The 20482-nt window shown below is 31.8% G+C and overlaps 1 protein-coding gene across 1 annotated transcript; it reads right to left on the bottom strand.

The window, feature by feature from the left end:
* Positions 1 to 829: 829 nt before the first annotated feature.
* Positions 830 to 3028, bottom strand: LOC123202107 (benzyl alcohol O-benzoyltransferase). Its single transcript, XM_044617857.1, has 2 exons — positions 2496 to 3028; positions 830 to 1860 (listed from the first exon to the last, which is right to left on the bottom strand). The coding sequence occupies exons 1-2, from the start codon at positions 2940 to 2942 to the stop codon at positions 928 to 930; spliced, it is 1380 nt and encodes a 459-aa protein (XP_044473792.1). The 5' UTR covers positions 2943 to 3028; the 3' UTR covers positions 830 to 927.
* Between the last annotated feature and the right edge of the window lie 17454 nt (positions 3029 to 20482).

Raw genomic sequence — 20482 nt, 5'->3', positions numbered from 1 at the left:
TTATCAATGATGGTTCAAGATGACCAGCTATGGAGAATTGTCTTCCCAATCCAAATATGTTCTTTGATGGGGAGAAATTCATTGTATATATGTTTGTATATGAAAAAGAGTCATAGTGAAAACTCATAACGCAATCAATAGTTTGAACTTCTACAGAAAAAATCAAATTAGCTTTTTTCAAAGAAAAAAGTGGTAGAGATTCAAAGTTCTTTTATTTTTTCTATGAAAAAGATGGATTTATATTTTATTTTATTCTTAAGCTAAGAAAGATTCGCCAAATTACACAACCTTATAAGGGTATTGATTGAAATTGATCTTGCAATTTTGCAAGGCTTGGATGAGTGTTTGGGAGACGGGTGAAGCGGAAAAAGAGAAACGGAGGAGAATTTAAAACGTTGTGAATCGTGAATAGCTTTGATGATTCTATTGCATCTCATAATGTATACAGGTTGGGATTTGTATGAATGGAAATGTCAATTATTGTCATGAATGATGCTTGGACAGAGATCCACGATGCTCTTATTGCACCCAAGATGTCTATAATTTTTGTTTGTTTAAGTGAAAACAAACAAGAGTTTTGGTTGTTGGAACTGTCAAGTCAAAGGAAAATTAATAATACTAAAATTTTGTATATTCAATTTTTTAAATTTATTTCAGGTACTTGACACAAAAAGGGAGCATTTTACAAGTACCATTGAAATAAATTAAGCTACTAGTTTTAAATTATCTCAGAACTTGGGTGAAAAGTGGTACGGCTAATTGCACTGATGTCATTAGTACTAAACTGTTTGTATTCAATAGCGGTTGGGCAAAGTGGGCACCCAAAATCTAGGGATAAAAGCGTAATCCACTGAAAAAAAATTGCCATAAAATTTAACATGCCTTCACCTTATTAATTGTGGCCACAGAAAACTAAATACTGCTGTTTTACAAAGCAGAAATGATAAGAGTGGATTTACTCTCACTATCAACTGTTTGGCCATTCAAGATGCTGTCAAGCTCCTTGACAAATCTGACCATGGCAGGAGCAGGCAAGCAAAATGGCACCACAATCCCATCCTCTCCTTTCTTGTTCCTAAAAGGTATATAAAAACTAGCCACTCCAGGAATGGCTCCCACTCCACCTTTGGCAGGTCCACCATACACCGCTTTCCCCCAACCAAAATCAGCATCTCCAAATCCAGCCCTTGTTACATCTGATACAAGATATGATCTCACTACTGTAAAATGTGGTCTACCCTTTATCACCATTAGATCTGCCACCGACCTCATGTATTCCTCTGTCACATCAGCTTTAGCCTGTCTCACCAACTCCAAAGCATACCCCAAGGGATTTTTACAAAGCTTATCCGCAGTGGTTAAAGCAACAGGAAATGCAAACCCATTACCGTAATAACCTGAAGGCAATGGAGGGTTAAACTTAGAACGTGAATTTACGATACATATTATACGCATTTCTTCAGTGGGGTCTGGCTGGAGAGCAATAGTTCGGCAACGCCAGAGACAAGCGGTGAGTATTTCAAAAGTGGAGCAACCGCGGAGATGAAGAGGGACACATTTTCTAATAGCGGAAATTTCGGAGGGGCCGAAAAAGAAAGAACGGTGGTCCATGTCATCGAGTGGTATGATCGTGCCTTTGATGTCAGCTACTTCATCGTATTCGTGGTGAGTACAAGTGACACGTGGTGGGTTACGAGCGTCAAGAACGTGTCTTTCCCAAACTGGTGGGACAGAGGGAGCTTCAGCCCCACGTGATATCTCACCAACTGCCGACATGAACTGCGCTAAACCTGCTGCATCACTCATTGTGTGATTCAGCCGGAGCGCGAATATGAAACCACCGCACTTGAGACGTGTCACCTATCGTATCATTTCAATAAAATCATTAATATATATATTTTTTGATTAAGATACTTCAAATATATTTAAATTTAATATATGCTTTTAAGTATATAATTTTAATTTAAAATTATATATAAATATGTAATTTAAATATTTAAAATTAAATATATATAATTTTTATTGTTTATATAATCAATAGATTCATTGTTACCTGGCAAAACTTTTGGCTGTTTAGTTCAATAAAATTTGTTTAATATATTACAAATTAAATTAAATATTTTAAAATAAATTACAAAATTAGTAAATTAATTGTAATATAGCAAAATTTTGTAGTCCTTATATTGACAAACACCATAATTTTTATAGTTTTTTAAATAAAAATTATATATATTATTTTGAATATAAATAATAATATATTATTATATAGTTTAATATTATTTATTTTTAATTTAAAATTATCTAATAATACAATAATATATTATTATTTATTAATAAAATTTTATAAATTATTTATGCACTTACCTTTGTTATTATTATTTTTTTAATATTAATCAACAGTAGTAAGGACAATCAAATCCATGATTCTTTTACCAGTCTTTTCGGAGTGCACATCTTAAAAGAATAATTTAACCGTGAGAAAGTGAAACTGATACCTGAATAAGTAACAAAGGGGAATTGACCACCCCAGCAGAGCCAGGAACATCATAAAGAAGTTGTTCCAAGCCTGGAAATGGAGGCTGAAGCGAATCTCCAAATTGGTCAAGTGTAACATCGGCGTTAGCCTCAATGAACAAAACACCCTCTCCAGTACAATCCACCATAAGTTTACGTTTAGGCCCTTCTCGAAGCCTACCAGCAAATGGATAATAAAAAGCTAGAGTTTTCGCAATGGCCTCTCGGATCACCTTCACCGGATCTTTCCCTTGCATTGAAGGATTGTACCTGTAAAATTGAATCACAGGAATCTGAAAACGAAGGCCATCTTGATCGTCAATGTCTGAGAGTAGTTTCAGATCGTGAGGGGTAGGTTTTGCAGGGACAATAAGCTCAGGTTCGCATCTACGCACTGTGAAAACAAGGGAGGAGGATGGTGGCGCCATGTGATTGGATGCTGGAAATAGAGAATTAAAAACAGTGTTAATCAGGTTTGAGTCATGCAAAATTTAGTGGTTAGATAGAGGCATTTATAATGAGAGAAGGGCAAGCGTAAGGTGGTGCAACTAGTGCAGTGTGACTGTGAAAAAGCATGGTGGCTTCCATGCTGCTGCTTAGAATTGACTTAATTATTGACTTGACTAATCAAACTCTATGCCCCACTGCTCAATAATTCATATAAATTTTTTTACAACAGCAACGATGAAAGAAATTATTTTTTTAAAATTTCACGAAGTGAAACGAGTATTTATCATATCAAATTATCTCTCTACCTTAATTTTAATATTTAAATTGGTAAATTTTCGTTAATTACCTTAATCAAACTCTGTTATATATATATAGAAAGTGCCTTCTTGAGAGCAAGGCAAAATCCAATTGGTCGGTTGGTGGTGGCCAGGCAAGTAGGGTAAGGATATGTTTTTCTTGTTTCGGTGAAAAACAGATAATGGGTTGTTGAGGGTAATAACCCAATCTCCTCTTCACTCTCAGTAGAATGGAGGATATTTAAGCTCAACGCAGCTTCCCAGAAGTAGCCAGTTTTATATTACTATTAAAATAGACATGACAGTGACTATACTAGCCGCCAGCCCGTCTTTACATTTCAACAACCAAGTCAGTGTCTGTATTACCCTGCTTTTTCATATTTTTATATTGATAAACTTATTTGTGTAGATTTTCTTGGCAATTCATATACTATTTGTTAAATCAACCAAGTCAATGCCTGCATTACCTTGTTTTTTCATGGTTTCATATTGATAAACTTATTCGCATACATTTTCTTTGCAATTTCATTTACAATTGGTCAAATTGTTTTCAGGCCAAGGACCAAAAACTCATAAAGCAATAAAATGCTTATATGGTTATGACTATATAATTAAGTATATAAATAATATATCGTTATAAGATTGAGTATTATATTATCATTAATTCAATCAAATAATAATATATTATTTACATACTTAATATCTGTTTTAATATCTTCTCCTCCTTATTCCTGCTTGCTCCTTCTTAGGTGTTTGAGACTTCTTTCAATCTCAAGATCAAAATCTAGTATTTTAAATGTTCTCGATCTGGTCATAAATTACTTGGTACATGCAAAAGAGTTTAACTAAAAAAAAAAGAAAAACAAAAAGTAAAAATAAAAATTCTAAAAAAGAAGAATAGAAAAGTCTAGGAAGGTTATAAATTATACTAATATTATTTCGTAACACAAATCTTCAACAACAATGGGAAAAACTTATTGTGTTTTGCTCATAAATACACGAGTAATCAAGTAATATATTAAATATTGAACTCATAAGGATAAGAAGCTAACTACTAGTTCGTTTCATGACCTAAATTAGCTAAGGCAATGAAATTGAAGTTGTTGTCTAAATTAAACCAAACTATCTAACAACAATGTTGTTAACTATCAACCAACACAACTAACACAACTTGCTTACCTACTATCTAGACTTCACTAATAATGTATCATAGGGTTTAAACTTCACCAACAATTCCTCATAAACTTGTAGTGTTACCATTTGCCCTTAGTTAAACGTGATGCAGTCATAGTTGATAAGTTTACCCTAATTCCCCTCTTGAGATTGACTAAACGTGTAAATATTAAATGAATGTCTACTCTTAATGCACTCAATTAATATAGACCCTTTAAGTTATATGATAATCAATGGTTTCACAAGGATTTTAATAGATCTCTATACTTGAAATTCAAAGTTTAACATATGCATGAACTGATTGCGCACTTATCTCTCAAGTCTCAATGATCTACGTTAACCTACTAACATGCATGTCGTTGGACCCTTAATTCAATACAAGATATGAAGTACTCATCAATTAAATCATACATAATCATGAAAATATATTAAAACTGAAAATAATTACAAGAAGTAAGGATTGAAAGATCTCTCTTAATCCATAGAGAAAAAAATTCAACCACTCATAATAATTTCCAAAACGCAGTGCAAATAATCAAAGCAAATCATAGTAAGTTCAAGAGTAAAGAATCAAAGATTTTCAATGTGCGTGTTGTATCAACTACTTAAACGTCAATTTTTTTTACCACAGATTTGAAAATTGGTGTTTTTGTTCTTGCATTTGAAAGCTTGATCTCTAGTGGTTGTTAAGTCTTGAAACCAGAAAAAGAGCTAATTTGCAAAATAGTTGGCTCCCTTTCTTAGCACATGATGTACTCTATATATAGGTAGGGTTTGCTAGCTAGAGCAAATTTTTGAGTTTCTGGATTTTCTAGATTCTAGAAATCTCGATTTAATCTGTCTATTTTAGCTCCTGTATTATAATCCTTCTAGGACTTGTATTCCGTGAATTGCTTTGATATCTAAGTTTCCTAATTTGTTCTACTTGCTTCTGATTACCTTTAAACTTCTCCGCAAATCTTAAAAACAAAAGATAAAACCTAAAATGAGAAAATTATCATGTATTTAACATAAAATTAACCTAAACATAACCAAACTTGCTTGGAATGCATTTAAAAACTATTAGTGTAGACCCTAAATGTGTGCAAAATATGCAAACATCAAATTCCCCCAAATTCAAACTATTGCTTGTTCTCAAGCAAATTAAAATCAAATAAGAATGAAATGATGCACTAAATGAGACAACAAAATCCAAAAATTCAAGTTTTCAAGATGGTCAAGTTAATTAAAAAGATAGAAAATAATTTCTCAAGTGTTTATAACACTTCCAATTTCAACTTGGAAAGACACACAACCGCGCAATCTAACTAGGAAATACAAACTGTAACCATCACAACCAAGGATGTTCCACTTTAGATAGACATATAGGTACTCAATAACCACCATGGTCTCTAAGTGTTATTCAAATCGAATCCCATAGGCAAAACCATGCAACCTATCTCTACTAATGTAGATGCAACATCTCGAAGAATCAATAGGTCTTTTGTTTGGTTGTAATGTGGATTGAGGTATTGGCTATGAAACGAATGGGATAAAGGATTATGAACACTAAAACATGATCACATAAATAAAGACTACGATCAAGACATCAATATTATACAACATCATTAATGAAGAAGTCTTCCTACATAAGAGCTTTCTCTTTCTTTTTCGTAGATAAGGCAATGATGCATTTATTCATACATATACCTTTTTCTTTGCTTTTCTTTCCTTTTTTTTTTCTTTTTTTCAATCAAACACAAGCATCAACTCACCTTTTTTTTTCCTTTTTTTTCTCCACCAAACTTATTTCTTTGCGTAATTGGGGTACTTGACTTTCATTTTGACTAAGCTCTCTTTTGAAAATTTGCCCACATCTCTTTCCTTCAAATAAAATTTCCTCACGTCTATCTCTCATTCATCACTAACATACTCATGCAAGGGTAAGACTATTTTCTTCAATGGCTTGGTGGGTGAATTTTGTTTTCACAAGAATAATTTTGCATGGCCACCCTACATGCATTTTGCAATCAAGGCTCAAAAAGGCTTGCAATTGGTTATAATTGTATGTGGGACAATAAAGGATTATATATTAAGGTTTCTTAGGCTTATGAAAGAAATCGATGCTTATATCATCTCATTATTGATGCATGCAACTAGGATTTTCCTTGAAAGATTACCTTACAAGTTATAAGACTCATGAGATGTAACACCCCTAACTAGCAATTGGTTACAACCGTATATGAGACAATAAAGGTTTATATATTAAGGCTTTTTAGGCTTATGAAAGAAATCAGTGCCTATATCATGTCTTTCTTGATGCATGTGACTAGGATTTTCCTAAGAAGATTAGTTGACAAGGCCTAAGACTCATAAGATGTAACAACCCTATTTAGAAGTACTGCCCCTCAGAGGAAGATGTCATTACATAGTTTACTTTGAGCATGCATTCACATGGCAACTAAATAAAAACATCTTTCAAGATCTCAAATATACCAAAATACCCTCATATTATTAACCTCGAGTGGGAACACGTTGACGATATCCACATCATAAAAATACTATTCACAACATCATATAGTGTATAACAAAGTACATGAATATAAAATCTGATACATAAACTGATCAAACATAAAAATGATAGAAATGCCCTTAGTTGCACTATGCCCACTAACTATCACTTATCTCACAATTATCACAATCACCTATACCTATACATATAAAAGTATGAGAATAAGTGATAAAATACTCTGTAAGAGACTTAACCACTAATTTTTACATAATTCTCAAAATGCCTTTGGTCGAACCCATATTAACTTTGTCATCCAAAGTCTATAATTAAACTCCCATTAGGATGATAATGAGTCATATACCTCATATCTATAACTCATATTGAACTTGAAAATGTTTAGGCTATATATCATAACTATCAAATTGAATTATATCCCATTCGATCATTAAGGAACAATTCCTTGAATTCCTAAATAGTGTGATCATATCATTTTTAAGTGAAAGTACTATCATTTGAAAGTTATATCTCATAGTTGTATACTAGCCAATCGAACTAAATCGAATACAGAGATTTAACACCTTGGTTATATAAGCACTCGTGTAATCCACTCATTTACACCACTATTAAACTACAAAATATCATCAAAGTAGGCTTTATTACGAGCTAATACCCTACAATAGGTATGACATCTTATTGCGGATATGCCCTACCTAAGCAGTGTAAGGAGTGTGTACTTACGATGCCTCTCATAACAACTCTATGATGTGTAGCATGCATACATTTCAAGCTTTAGATCACTTTAGGCATGTCTTAGCTTTCACCTTAATTATAACTCGTGCCCTCATACAATTTCACCTCTTAGGCATATTGGTACCTAAAATCTCTATATTGTCTCTAGAAACGACCCATAAACTTCTAGCCTAGTTTCCTTCTAACTTTCTTTAATCTGCCTTTATACACGAGCATCCCTTTTAGGATACACAGGTATTAATCTTTCCTTTATGCATGAGACATGACTATCCCCTTAAAGGCATGTTACTTAAATGCTATAAAAACGAGTGTGTTGCTTTTTAACATGGATCGCCCTCTTCTTCATGCCATGCACAACCCTCGTTCACCATGAAAATTCTTTATATTCTTTTAACACTCATATGGGCATGTGATTTTTGGATTATGGACGTGTTACTTCTTCATGTCATACACGACTTTCTTTCACCATGAAATCTCCTTGTGTTCAACATTAAATACACACAAGCATATGTCCTTCCAAGGATGAACATATGCCCACTTTTATACTTAAACAATTTGAAACTTCATTTCACTTTGACTAATGTATTTTTTAGGGGTATTTTAGTTATTTTATGATAAGTGAGCAGTCAACTAGATGCATATGAGAATGCATGGATACACAAGAAAAAAAATGAAGAAATGACATGAAAAACATACAAAATAGAAAGAATTCTATGAAGGCGGCCTTGTGCTGCTATTTAATTCACTACTCAGACTTATTCCAAGAAAATTGAAGTCATGCTAGTCATGTCTATTCAAAATAATGACAATTCATCCATATAGAACAATGGAAGTTTGAAGTGAGAATATGAACACTTTTAAAGTTAATAGACAATGACTAAAACCGTATTTCCTATATGATCTAGTCATAACAGGCACATCAAGATCACTGTTAGAGCCCACACCAACTTAAACATATGTAAGGGTTGAGCTAAAGACCTAAAATAATCAATACTAGGAAGCAGCCCAAATTAATATAATAGTTTCCTTTTTCTTTTGTAAATTACATTTTATTTTGTTTTTCTTTTCTTTTTTGGCTCAAGAGTCACAATTAATTTCAACGATGTCTACATACAATAGTCAAAAACACTCTCAATCAAAAATAGATGCATTGTATGTTATAGAGACGTATATCTATTCATTACCTGTATAATATGTTTACATAATATTGCTCCCACTCATGTGCTTAATTTTCGTTTCTCATGATATCCAATTTTCCAAACTTATAAAGCTTTTTATGTTTATTTGACACTGATCGTAAGAGAGCATAGTAGACCATAGAACATATGGAGTAGATGAGAGAAAATCAAGCTTTGATGATTAAGAACAGTTGGGCTAGGTGAAATTATTATGCACTAAGACAGGTTAGGTTTGTAATAACAAGAGTTTAGGTGAGTAGAAAGGGAAAGGAAACATGGTCCTAGCGAGTTAACAGGACACGTGTCCATTCGCAATCATCATGATGTTTTGTCACACTTCTTCATTAAAGCCCGTCTCTTCACCTACCATGAAAACTTGGTGCCCAAGGCTTAATTAAGGTAAGTTTTCCCTCCAAATTCAACTGTTATATAAACACAACTTCCCCTCATTATTTCATTTACTAGCCAAACACTGTAAACCTATCATGACTAAGAAACCTAGTGCACCCAAACAACCCTCATCTTTTGATACCAAAGCTACACCTCTAAAACGAAGAATGACTTGATCAACAACCTTTAATCCAACCATCCTAACTATGACCATGTTAGATTCGACAATCCTAATTAAAATAGTTACAATTTGATTTGATAACCCCATCCGAGAGAACCTTTATTCAAACTCCAAGAAAGCGTCCTTAAGCCCACATTATACCTGGACTTTTGAGATAGCGGAAATGTTGTTCTATTGTAAGTTAGAAAAATTCACCCGTATGACCTTATTGAGTTTTGAGTTTATTACCCTAGAATTATTTAGTTCCATAACCTATGACATAAGCCACAAAATCTTTTATTTCCTAATGTAGAACCATGACCTGATAATGACTTTTATTGAGATTAATGACATGTTTGGGTTTTTCTAATATGGACCTACCCTTTTGGATATCACCCTTATCGATTAACCTATCTTGTGGAATAAGCTAACCAATTTCCCATGTAAAAATAACTCTATTGACAAATCTTCTATGCTCTGAGAACCCATCAAATCTTACACAGATTAATCTCTTGCCATTTCCTTACAAGAGTTGGCAACGACGCTACTGTCTTGAAGTTAGACCTTTTCATCTTGAGTTACCTGATAGGACGTATCCCATTTAATGCAAACCAATTCTTCTGTACTTTTCTAATACAAGTTACATTGGACGTGAAGAACAAAATGCCTTATATATTATGTAACAGTATATTACTACCTTCACTCAGAGTATGATTGACTTTAAACTAAATGAGACCAAACTCTTCACAGTCTTTGATCAGATGTTTCTAACTTTGGAGATGGTACAAAACATGAGGATATGCAAACAACAAAAAGATGGAATATTTGTGTTTGCTTTATGCCACACAAAACTGATCGTAGTTGTATCTAAGCAATAGATCATAAAAGAGAAAGAAGAGGAAAAAAGCAACAAACAACCCAAACCTTACATTGAAATGCCTTTTACACCTACTCATTTGACATGCTGACAGATGTGCTGGAGAAAGAGGTCCAGTTGCTGAAGTGTTAGATAAAGCTCCTTATTGTAGGCCAATATTTGATCCAAGCCTAATAATTATAATTAGTAGCACATGTGAGTCCATTTCATCAACATACTCGGGTGTGAAAAACCTTTTTGAATGGCTAAAATGACCTATAAGGGTGGTGAATAGGTTTTTTTAAAAAAATCAACAAATGAATTCTTTTAAGCACACCAAAATTATATATAAGAGCTATCAATTAATCAATTTCAATAAAATAAATGAGGGTGTAATGTGCTCACTTGGGTCCAAGAATAGCATCCAAGCCCAATAGAGTTGTTTCTTTGCTTAATTGATGTTTAATTAGTCCTTCATTAGTGTAATTGTATGTTTAATTATGAAAAGTTCTATTAAGAGTGTATTAGTTCTTCATAGGAAAGCTCAAGCAAGGTCAATGAAGCATTTATAAAAGGAGGCAAGGAAGACATGTGGGTGGCTCAAGGCTTTCTCTTTTGGCAAAGAAAAGGTTGACAATCCTTGGTAGCTTTTTACCCCTTTCCTCTTTTGTACACCATATAAACTAATATTTCTTTTTCTTGGGAAATTCAATTGTATTAGTTTATCATTTTATTTGAATTTCAAGTGCATTAAATTATTTATTTTGAAGCCTATAAAAGGCTTACTTGCTTCATGTATTAGAGGTAAACATCATCAAATGAAAAAACTTATTTTTGTTGCTTGAGCAATCTTGGTCTTTTATCTATTCTTTTCTTTGGTCAGAGTTTGGTGGTGGACGCTCTTAGCTAGTTAGTTTTCCTTTAAGCCTTGGGTATTTGTTGGTCAATTATCTTGTTATTCTATGTGTTGATTATTCTTGGCCGGTGATGATTCCTTTAAGCTTTGGGTATTTGTCGGTCAATTATCTTGTTGTTTTGTATATTGATTATCCTTGGTTGGTGGTGATTCCTTTAAGCCTTGGATTCTCTTTAGTCACTTAGTTCTTGGAACCTTACATATTACTAATTTATGTTTGTTTCCTTGTGTGACTGAATTATCCTTCTTGGGGACTAGTTTGTTTCTTATATCAACTCACCTAATTATTGATCCAAAAGTTTCAATTGATCTTGAAACACATTACAACCTTACAGATTTGTTCACTAAGACATTATTAACATCAACATTTGAAAAATTAGTGTATAACATCAATATGCAATAACTCAACAAACAACTAAATTAATCTCACTATAAAGAGGGGGAGCAGTCACTAGGGGGAGCACATTTTTTAAGTTTGTTATATATTAAACAAAATGTGCATTGTATTCTTTTTCCCTTTACTAGGTTTTGTCTTACTGAGTTTTTCTAGTAAGATTTTTAATAAAATCTTACATACATACCAATGTTATATCACCACGTTTTACCACATATTCTTAATATTTTATAAATTCCATCATTAGAAAATAATTTTTTCTTGGGGTACCCTCTACAAATACATTTATAACAATATTATTAGGTTTTGCATTTTAATACTTTCTAATTAATTTTTTTAAAAACCGATTAAATTGATCAGTTCAACTGATTCAATTAAAAATCATCTCAAAATTTAGTCTAATTTATATAAATAAGAGGATTAATAAAAATTTGATTAAATTTAATCAAATCCGACCGATTAAAACCAGTTGAATCGGATTGACTAATCCTTTCCTACTTTTCAGCTTTTCCAGGTTCCACTAGTAGCATTTGTTATCCCATCCGTCTCTCTTCATTTTGAATCATTTGCTTTTAATTTTTTTATACATTTGTCCTTTTTGTCATATATATATATATATATATATATATCAAATAATATTTACAAATTTATATATAAATAATAATATATTATTATATAATTAAATAATTTTAAATTAAAGGTTAAAAAAATTTATATATATAATAACATATTATTATTTATATAAGGTAACATATTTGAAATTATTTTTTTGAGTTTTCTTTATTTTACTGAATTGAAACTCCTGTTTAAATAAGTAAATATATTTGATTATCATTGATAATTGTAAAAAGTTCTTTCTAATTCACTTCATATAATTTATAGTTAAAAAATGTATTAAATGGTTTATATTATTTAATAAATTCATAATAAGTGGAGAATATATTAAATTGGAGAGTTGAATTGGTCAAATCGATAAAACCGTGAATTAATAAAATAACAAGTTTGATCATTTGTTCGGTTTCAAAAACCTTGCTCTCTAACCATACCCTGAAATTTTTTTTTAATTTAATATTATCTCCTTTGCATGTAGATTCTTCATCAGGTAAATTTGAACAACCCACAAATGAAGTTCAATTTTTTCAGCCAAATTTCAATAAAAATAAGGCCTTAAAATCTCATACCACAAACCTTTTCTTCGTCTCATTGAAACTTCGTGAGGAAATTAAAAAAACCCGAAAAGCTTTTATTTTTTAAATGTACACCACAACATCCTAGAGTATATTATCATATGTACATACGCTTATTATATAGATATAATAAGTCTTTTATATAACATAAGTTATTGACTTAGATTATTTAGATACAAACTTCGGGATTGATTAATACTAAAAGTTAATAAAATTGATAAAATATTAAAATTTTTAAAATAAATATCTAAACACAAATCCTTGTTATATTTATAAAATCTTAATTTATTTGAATAATGATGGTGTTTGTTATAAAAAAGAATGTGGAAACTAAAAACTAAAAAAATGAAAAATACAAATAATTAACAATTAAAAAACTTAACCAAAAAAAAAGTCAAAACAGTGACAGTTTAACTGTACCTAATCGAATTATTATTATGTTAGGTCAACTTGTCCAAAGTATTATTTAATAATAGAATTTGGTATCAAGAACTTATCTTCCCCCTCAAAGCCCAGCTGTTGGCTTTCTCTCATTTAGATCTATACATTGACTGTGTCTTCAAATAAAGCATTATAAATACCTAGCAGTAGCACAACAAATGAACCAACCCATCAAAAAACCAAATTCATAACATCAATCAAAATGCAGGGTCTTGTTGCAGCGAATACAGTGGTGGCTACATCGGCTTGCTCGGTATGGGATGTCTACGGCACCCTTCAAGTCATGTCTACCAGGTGTAGTTGGAGCAGTAAAAGTCCTTGAAGTTGATGGACATACCCGCACGCTTCTAATCAAAGTTTGATAAATAATATTAATTTCATTACCTGCTGGAGATGTAAAGTTCAGAGGTGTGCCCACATGTCCATCACCTTCAAGTATTTTTGCTGTTTCAAGTGTTAGAAATTTTTGGTATGCACTAATTTAATTATGTTTTGATTTCATAAAATCAGATAATTAAATACTCCAATATCAATTTACAGATAAACTTGAGTGATCCAATACATTTAAAGGTTAATGGTTAGAGTAGACGATCTAATGACGATCTTTGGTTATTAGACCTTTAATAAGAGGATTCAAATAATCTCTTATAAATAGACTAGGTTTTTATTTCAAAATCTAATTTTTGATACGCTTATCCATTTAAAATCGTCATACGGAGGTTTTTGAAATAAAAAGCTATAAGAACGTGTTTTCAAGTTTTAAGTGTTTTCTAAAGATTTTTGGTTTTAGAAATATGACCCAAACATGTTTTCTTATCTCTCTAATTTTGATTTTATATTTAGTTTAATTATGTAATTTGACATTTTATATTCAACACGTATTTATATTAAATCAAAAATTAAAACTTACCTTAAGTACAACTAATAACCAATATTCTATTAGTGCCACTAGGCCTAGCTCGTCAAACAATCGGTTTCGACTTTTCTCTATTTGTTCAATCGGATTGATGGTTAGACCAACAAAACAATATTATATAAACATATATTTATTTATAATATACCTCAAATTCACCTATGATCTTATGGTATTTCACATTATGAATACAATCTGTGCTTGCTAACAACTTAAGCCTATAAACTACCTTATCAACCTACTTCGCTATCTCATAATGTTTGATATAATTGGGAGCTAATTTACCCTTTTTCTCGAATCGCATCATATGCTTGTAAGAGGCAACTCTAATGAAAACTTTATTACTCACACTAAGTTCCACATCTTTACATCTCTGATCAACATAACTTTTCGGTTGATCTTAGGTCTATTTCATTCTTTGCCTATTCAACTAGACATCTCAATCATCCTCTTAGTCAACTCTAGTCCAAGATACTATACCAAGGTATCTCTTTCACCCAACTCATCCTAGTGTAAAGGAGAAAAACATCTCTTACCATAAAGTGCCTCATAAGGCATCATCTGAATTATCACCTAATAACTATTATGTTAGTGTATGTCTTAGGAACTATTCGTGCTATTGGTTTCAAGGGTTTTCATCTTGTAAAGGTATTTGTGATTTATTAAATAAAAGATAATGTTCTTTTGTTCATATATGTATATTGTTTCCTTTATTTGTTTAAATATAAAGTATGATGTGAATTGTCCAGATAATTTATTTAATCAGTATAACAAGATTTATCAAATTGTTCCCTATGGATGTGATATTAGTTAGGCAATAATATTATACAGTAAGCATGCTTAATCCTTTTCTTGAATATCAGGAGATGATATTAGTGTGAGAACAATGACGATCATGTCCCTAAGGCATTAATATGGATTAATAGTTAGCGAACTATTTTGCGAACGTAACCAATTAGATAAATCACATGGACATTACAATGTAGTTAATGCATTATTGTATGGTTTTACTAGTGTATAAAGTTATCCTTTGACATGAGATGTCATGGTCAGATCTAATATAGATGTATATGGTTCATATGGTGCACAAATACAAAGCTAGTCATATTCCATACAATAAAGCCAAGTTAGTAATATGTTATCTGTATATAGAGATGAATGATTGTCAAGAGGAGATCTATTAACTTAGAGTTATTGGATTTGGAGCATTCGCTGACTTAGGAATTATCTGGTTTTGAGTTCTTACATGAACATCGATAAATATAAAAATAAAATCTCTTGTTAGAGTATAACGTTAGTCATACAAAGGATATCCATGATGACAAGTTTCAAATATATTGATCGATGATTCAAAAATGTATCAAAACTAGGGTTTTGACAAACTTTGAACCCATACTCAATCAAGATTTGACAATAGAAAGATTTTACCTATACAAAACATAAGATTTAAAAAATAGATTTAATAGAATGTGTCTTTACCATGGCTTGAGGACTATAACACATTTTTAGATGTTTAGCATAGTCGTTAAGTCTTTGAAAAAGTTTTTCAAATCATCCAAAAAGGGCTTATAGTTATGTCACGACGAATCTAAAAGGTCATTCTAATAAACCAAAAATTTTAAAGAGAGAGAATGGATTATCCAAGGATGGCTAGCATCTTTCCAGGGTAATAAAGGTAACATTATATAGTGTTATGTGGGTGTGAAAGTGACATGTTAAAGGTTAAGATGTCCATGAGATAAAATTAGGATGACTAATGTCTATATATGATATAGATGAATGACTATTATGTAAATTGAGATATTTACAAGGTGCCATACAAAATTATGAATTTTCTAATTAGTCTACCAATATAAAAAGGCCAAGTTAGTTCATTTGTAACACACGAACTCATTTTAGCTAAAAAACTTTTTCTCACTTGTTTCTCTCTCTTACATCCAACTAATTCCAATTTGAGGCTTAGTTGGGGCAACTTTTTAAAGCCACAACACTTGCATTGTTCCACTCCATCAGCTACTTAAAAAAGATTAGCTTGTAGAAGGTATAATTCCTACCTTTCTTTCATGATTTCTTGAATGTGTATTGATTCTCCTTTCACCACACAAACATGCACTTTTCTATCATCATCTTTATCTCTAATTTACATGTTATTGTATGTGAACTCAACTAAGGGTAGTATCTCCACCCAACTGGCTCTATGATCCAAACAACATACTCTTAACATGTCTCTCTAATACTTTGTTAGTCCTCTCTATCTGACAATTTGTTTGTGAGTAATATATTATACCAAATGCCAAATTTGTGTTTATCTATATAGACTCCTCCAAAAAGCTAACATAAACCATGTGTCCCTGTTTGATACCATTGTCTTAGACATTTCATGTAATCTAACAATCTTTTTCACACATAACTTCCCCAATTGATCTGTATGGTTTACGTCTTTAATAAGCAGGAAATGCATTATTTTAGTCAATTTGTCAATTATAATCCATAGCGCATTAAATCTATTTTGCACTTTTGACAGCCTAAGAATGAAATCCATAAAGATATGCTCTCACTTCCACTCAGGCACACTCAAAGACTGAAGCAATCTTGATGGTCTCTGATACTCATATTAGTTTGCTAATAGTTGAGACACTTAGTAACATACTCACTTACTTCTTTATATCTGATCAACAAAAGCTCTTTTTTAGATCTTGATACATCTTTATACTCTTAAAGTAGACAGTATAAAGAGAATTATGAGCCTCTAAAAAAATCTTTTGCCTCAACTCATCCGCTGGTGGAACATATAACCTATTTTTGAACTTGAGAAAACCATAAATAATTTTGAAATCTGACTCAAGACCATCGTCTTTCTTTTATATTTAACTCTTTCTAAGTGAAGAAATATTTGAGGCTTTTGTGATCGATGCATATATTACATCTTACCTTATATAAGTGGTGCCTCTAAATCTTGAAAGCAAACACTATAACTGCCAACTCTAAATTATGACTAGAGTATCTATTTTCAAAATCTTTTAACTGTCTCAAAGCATATGTTATCACTTTGCCTTGTTTCATTAGTATTACTCTTAAACCACTATAAGAAGTATATATGTAAAAGTCATACTTAACCTTATCCTCTGGTATGGCTCATATAGGAGCAGAAGTCAAAATCAGGCATATTGAAGATTATCAGATCCACTAACAACTGTCTACCCCTCAACTCAATAATATGTCCTATAAGTATGTCATCACTTATCATTACATTATGGTCTAGTAAATCTATCGTGATTTTATGAGCTTTTTTACTAATGTACCCTTAATGTCTCAACTAAACATTTGGCTACAAAATAATGAGTGGCACCATAATCAATTAAAATGTATAAAAAGGTATTAAGATAAGAAATATAATTAGTCACTATTGATAGGCTGGCCTCAATGGGTTCTTAGGTAATGGTGGGCACTCTAGTAGTGTATTCTCTCATTGGTTGTTTGACTTAAGCTAAAGCCTTATGATAGAATTTGGTTATGTGCCCTAGCTATTAGCACCTAAAGCATACTCCTTATCTAGTTAAACAATTTTTTTTTGTGGTGTTTACCATGCTTCTAACAAAATGGAGTCTCTAGTCTCTTTTTGTTTTTTACTACTTTTCCAACCTTTCTTATTACTCTTGGGTTGGAATAGTTTTTTTCCCTTTTTATTTGAGGGATAAGCTTTTTGTGCACTAGTTTTGCTTGACTGTGGCTTTAGAGTTGGTACAAGAATAGGTATATCATACATCCTTTTAAAAAACACCTCGGATCTCAAAGCTTTGCTTAAAGCCTCACTGTAAGTTGAGGTAGCTGATTACCCATCATAACATCTCAAGCTATAGTTGGATCAAGCTCATACAAAAATTTTTGCATTTGCCTAATTTCAGTTATAGCTATCTCTGGGCATACTTCACCAATTTATTGAAGTTATAAGCATACTCTTTCATTGTGTCTAAGTCTTGGGATAACATTATGAACTCTTGCACCCTGATGCAGGTCACACCTACATCTCTCTATTAAACCTTAAATCTCTTCCTAAATTTGACTAGGACATCTCTAAAATCTCAATGATATCCCTAGTCAAGTTCTACCATACTTTCACATTTATCTTGAATAGTTAGGTGGCACCTCTTAGTCTATCATATCAAATAGGGCCATAACACTCTCAATTGATTTTAACCACTTTTCAACTGTAACTAGATCTTTAGCACCTATAAATTTCTAGGGCTAATGCATGTTAGGTAAATTATAAATTAAGTACAATTGATTCTTGGTTATCACTAGTAACTACATGGATGTCTCTTCCACTAAGCCTTGTGCATGTGTTGGTAGTGTCTGAGCTAACTCATTTCCTTGAGTTAGATCATTGCCCTACTCATTTTGCACCTTTCTAATTATATATGTGATATCATTAGCATTTAAACCTATCTAAGGAACTGGGGGAATTGCCACCTCACTTGAGGTCCCTTGTGGGTTTCCTATTTTCTTATTTTTGGTGATTCTTTTTGTTTGCTTCATTTTCCTTAAAACCCCACACTATGAGTCTTAACATAAATGTGTAGATAATATTAAACTTTACTTACAATGATAAGTTGCAAGTGTGGTTAGTGTAGCATAAGGCGTTTACATTCTCACTTTACTTAGCTATGTACACCTTAAGGACATCCTTTCAATACCAAAATCATGGTCTGATACTAACTTATAATACCTTTCTTTAGAAGTATTGACCTCCAAAAGAAAATGTCACTACCTAGACTAACTGAGCATGCAAATATATGGTAATTAACTTAAAACATCACAAATCATTTTTTAATTACCAAAATGTCGTTACAAATAAAACTACAAAAATGTGTCAAAGGATGTCCAAAAGATAATAAAATCATTATTTATAATATATGATAATGTGTAGCAAATAACATAATCATAAAACTCTAATATATTAACTGAATAAAAATAAAATGACAAAAATGTCCTAACTACTTTATACTTATGACCACTATTTGCCCTACAGTCATCATGATCACCTGTATCTACATACTTGAAATTAGATGAGTGAGTGATAAAACACTTAGTAAGTAAGAGATTCTATTACTTATTTTTACATAATCACCAAAATGCCTTTAACGCACTCATACTATCTCTATCATCCTGAATCTATCACTAAACTGTCATTAGGATGATAATGGGTTGTATACCTTTTCTTTGTAACTCATACTAATCTCAAGAAAATCTAGGCTACATATCATAATTTTCAGATTGAATTATGTCTCACTCGGTTACTAAGGAACCATTCTTCAAATCTCTAATTGGTGTGACTATAGCATCTCCAAGTGAAAGTATTATCATCTAGAAGTTATGTCCTAATAGTTGTATACTAGGTTGATCAAACTAGATTGAATACAAGAATTTGGCAATTTAGCTATGTAAGCATTTTTTATACAGTCTACCCACCTATACCACTATTAAATAATCAAATATCATTATAACTAGGTTTTATTATGAACTAGTTCCTTACTTTTGGTATGATGTCGTATAGTAAACACACCCTACTATAGGTGGTGAAAGGAGTATATACTGACGGTACTCTCTTATAATGATCTTAAGACATCTTGCATGCATACAACTTAAGCCTCATATCACCTCAGGCTCATCTTAGCTTTCACCTTTATCATATCTCATGCCCTATCATAGTCTCATCTTTTGGCATGTTAGGTACTATTATATACCTAGAATCTTTATGCTATCTCTTAGGACAAAATAAACTTCTAGCCTAGTTCCCTTTTTTCTTTCTTTAATTTGCCTCTTATACACAGGTGTACCTCATGGAATACATAAGCATATGTTATCCTTGTGCATAAGACATGACTATCCCCTTAAAGGTGTGTCACCTTTGCACTATACACACAATTGTGTTACTTTTAGAACACAAGCGTGTTGCTTTTTTATAGTATATTCAATCTTCATGACCATACATTTTACTTATGCTTAATATTAACTATACACGAGTATTTGTCCCTTTAGGCATAAACGTGTGCCTTTTCTAGACTCAACATTTCTTTCAAGTTTAACTTCACTTTGACCTATATACATCTCGTGGATATTTTAGTCATTTTATCTCATACATGGTTGTACTTAAAACATAATTGGGCAAACTTCATGCCCTAGATGACTGTTAATCAATTGATGACGTTCAATGGTCATCATCAGCAAAGAACTAAATCTTAATTCTAAGTTTCATACACGTAAGTATGTCCCTTATACCACACGATCATGTGATGAATGCAAAAATTAGAATGCAAACCCAAATTTCGCATCATAATCTGATTTCTACAAATTTCTAACATTCAATTAGTGT

The sequence above is a fragment of the Mangifera indica genome, chromosome 2 (genome assembly GCF_011075055.1).
Source record: "Mangifera indica cultivar Alphonso chromosome 2, CATAS_Mindica_2.1, whole genome shotgun sequence".
Lineage (NCBI taxonomy): Eukaryota > Viridiplantae > Streptophyta > Magnoliopsida > Sapindales > Anacardiaceae > Mangifera > Mangifera indica.
Note: the sequence above shows the minus strand (reverse complement) of the source record. Positions and strands in the feature narration are given on the sequence as shown.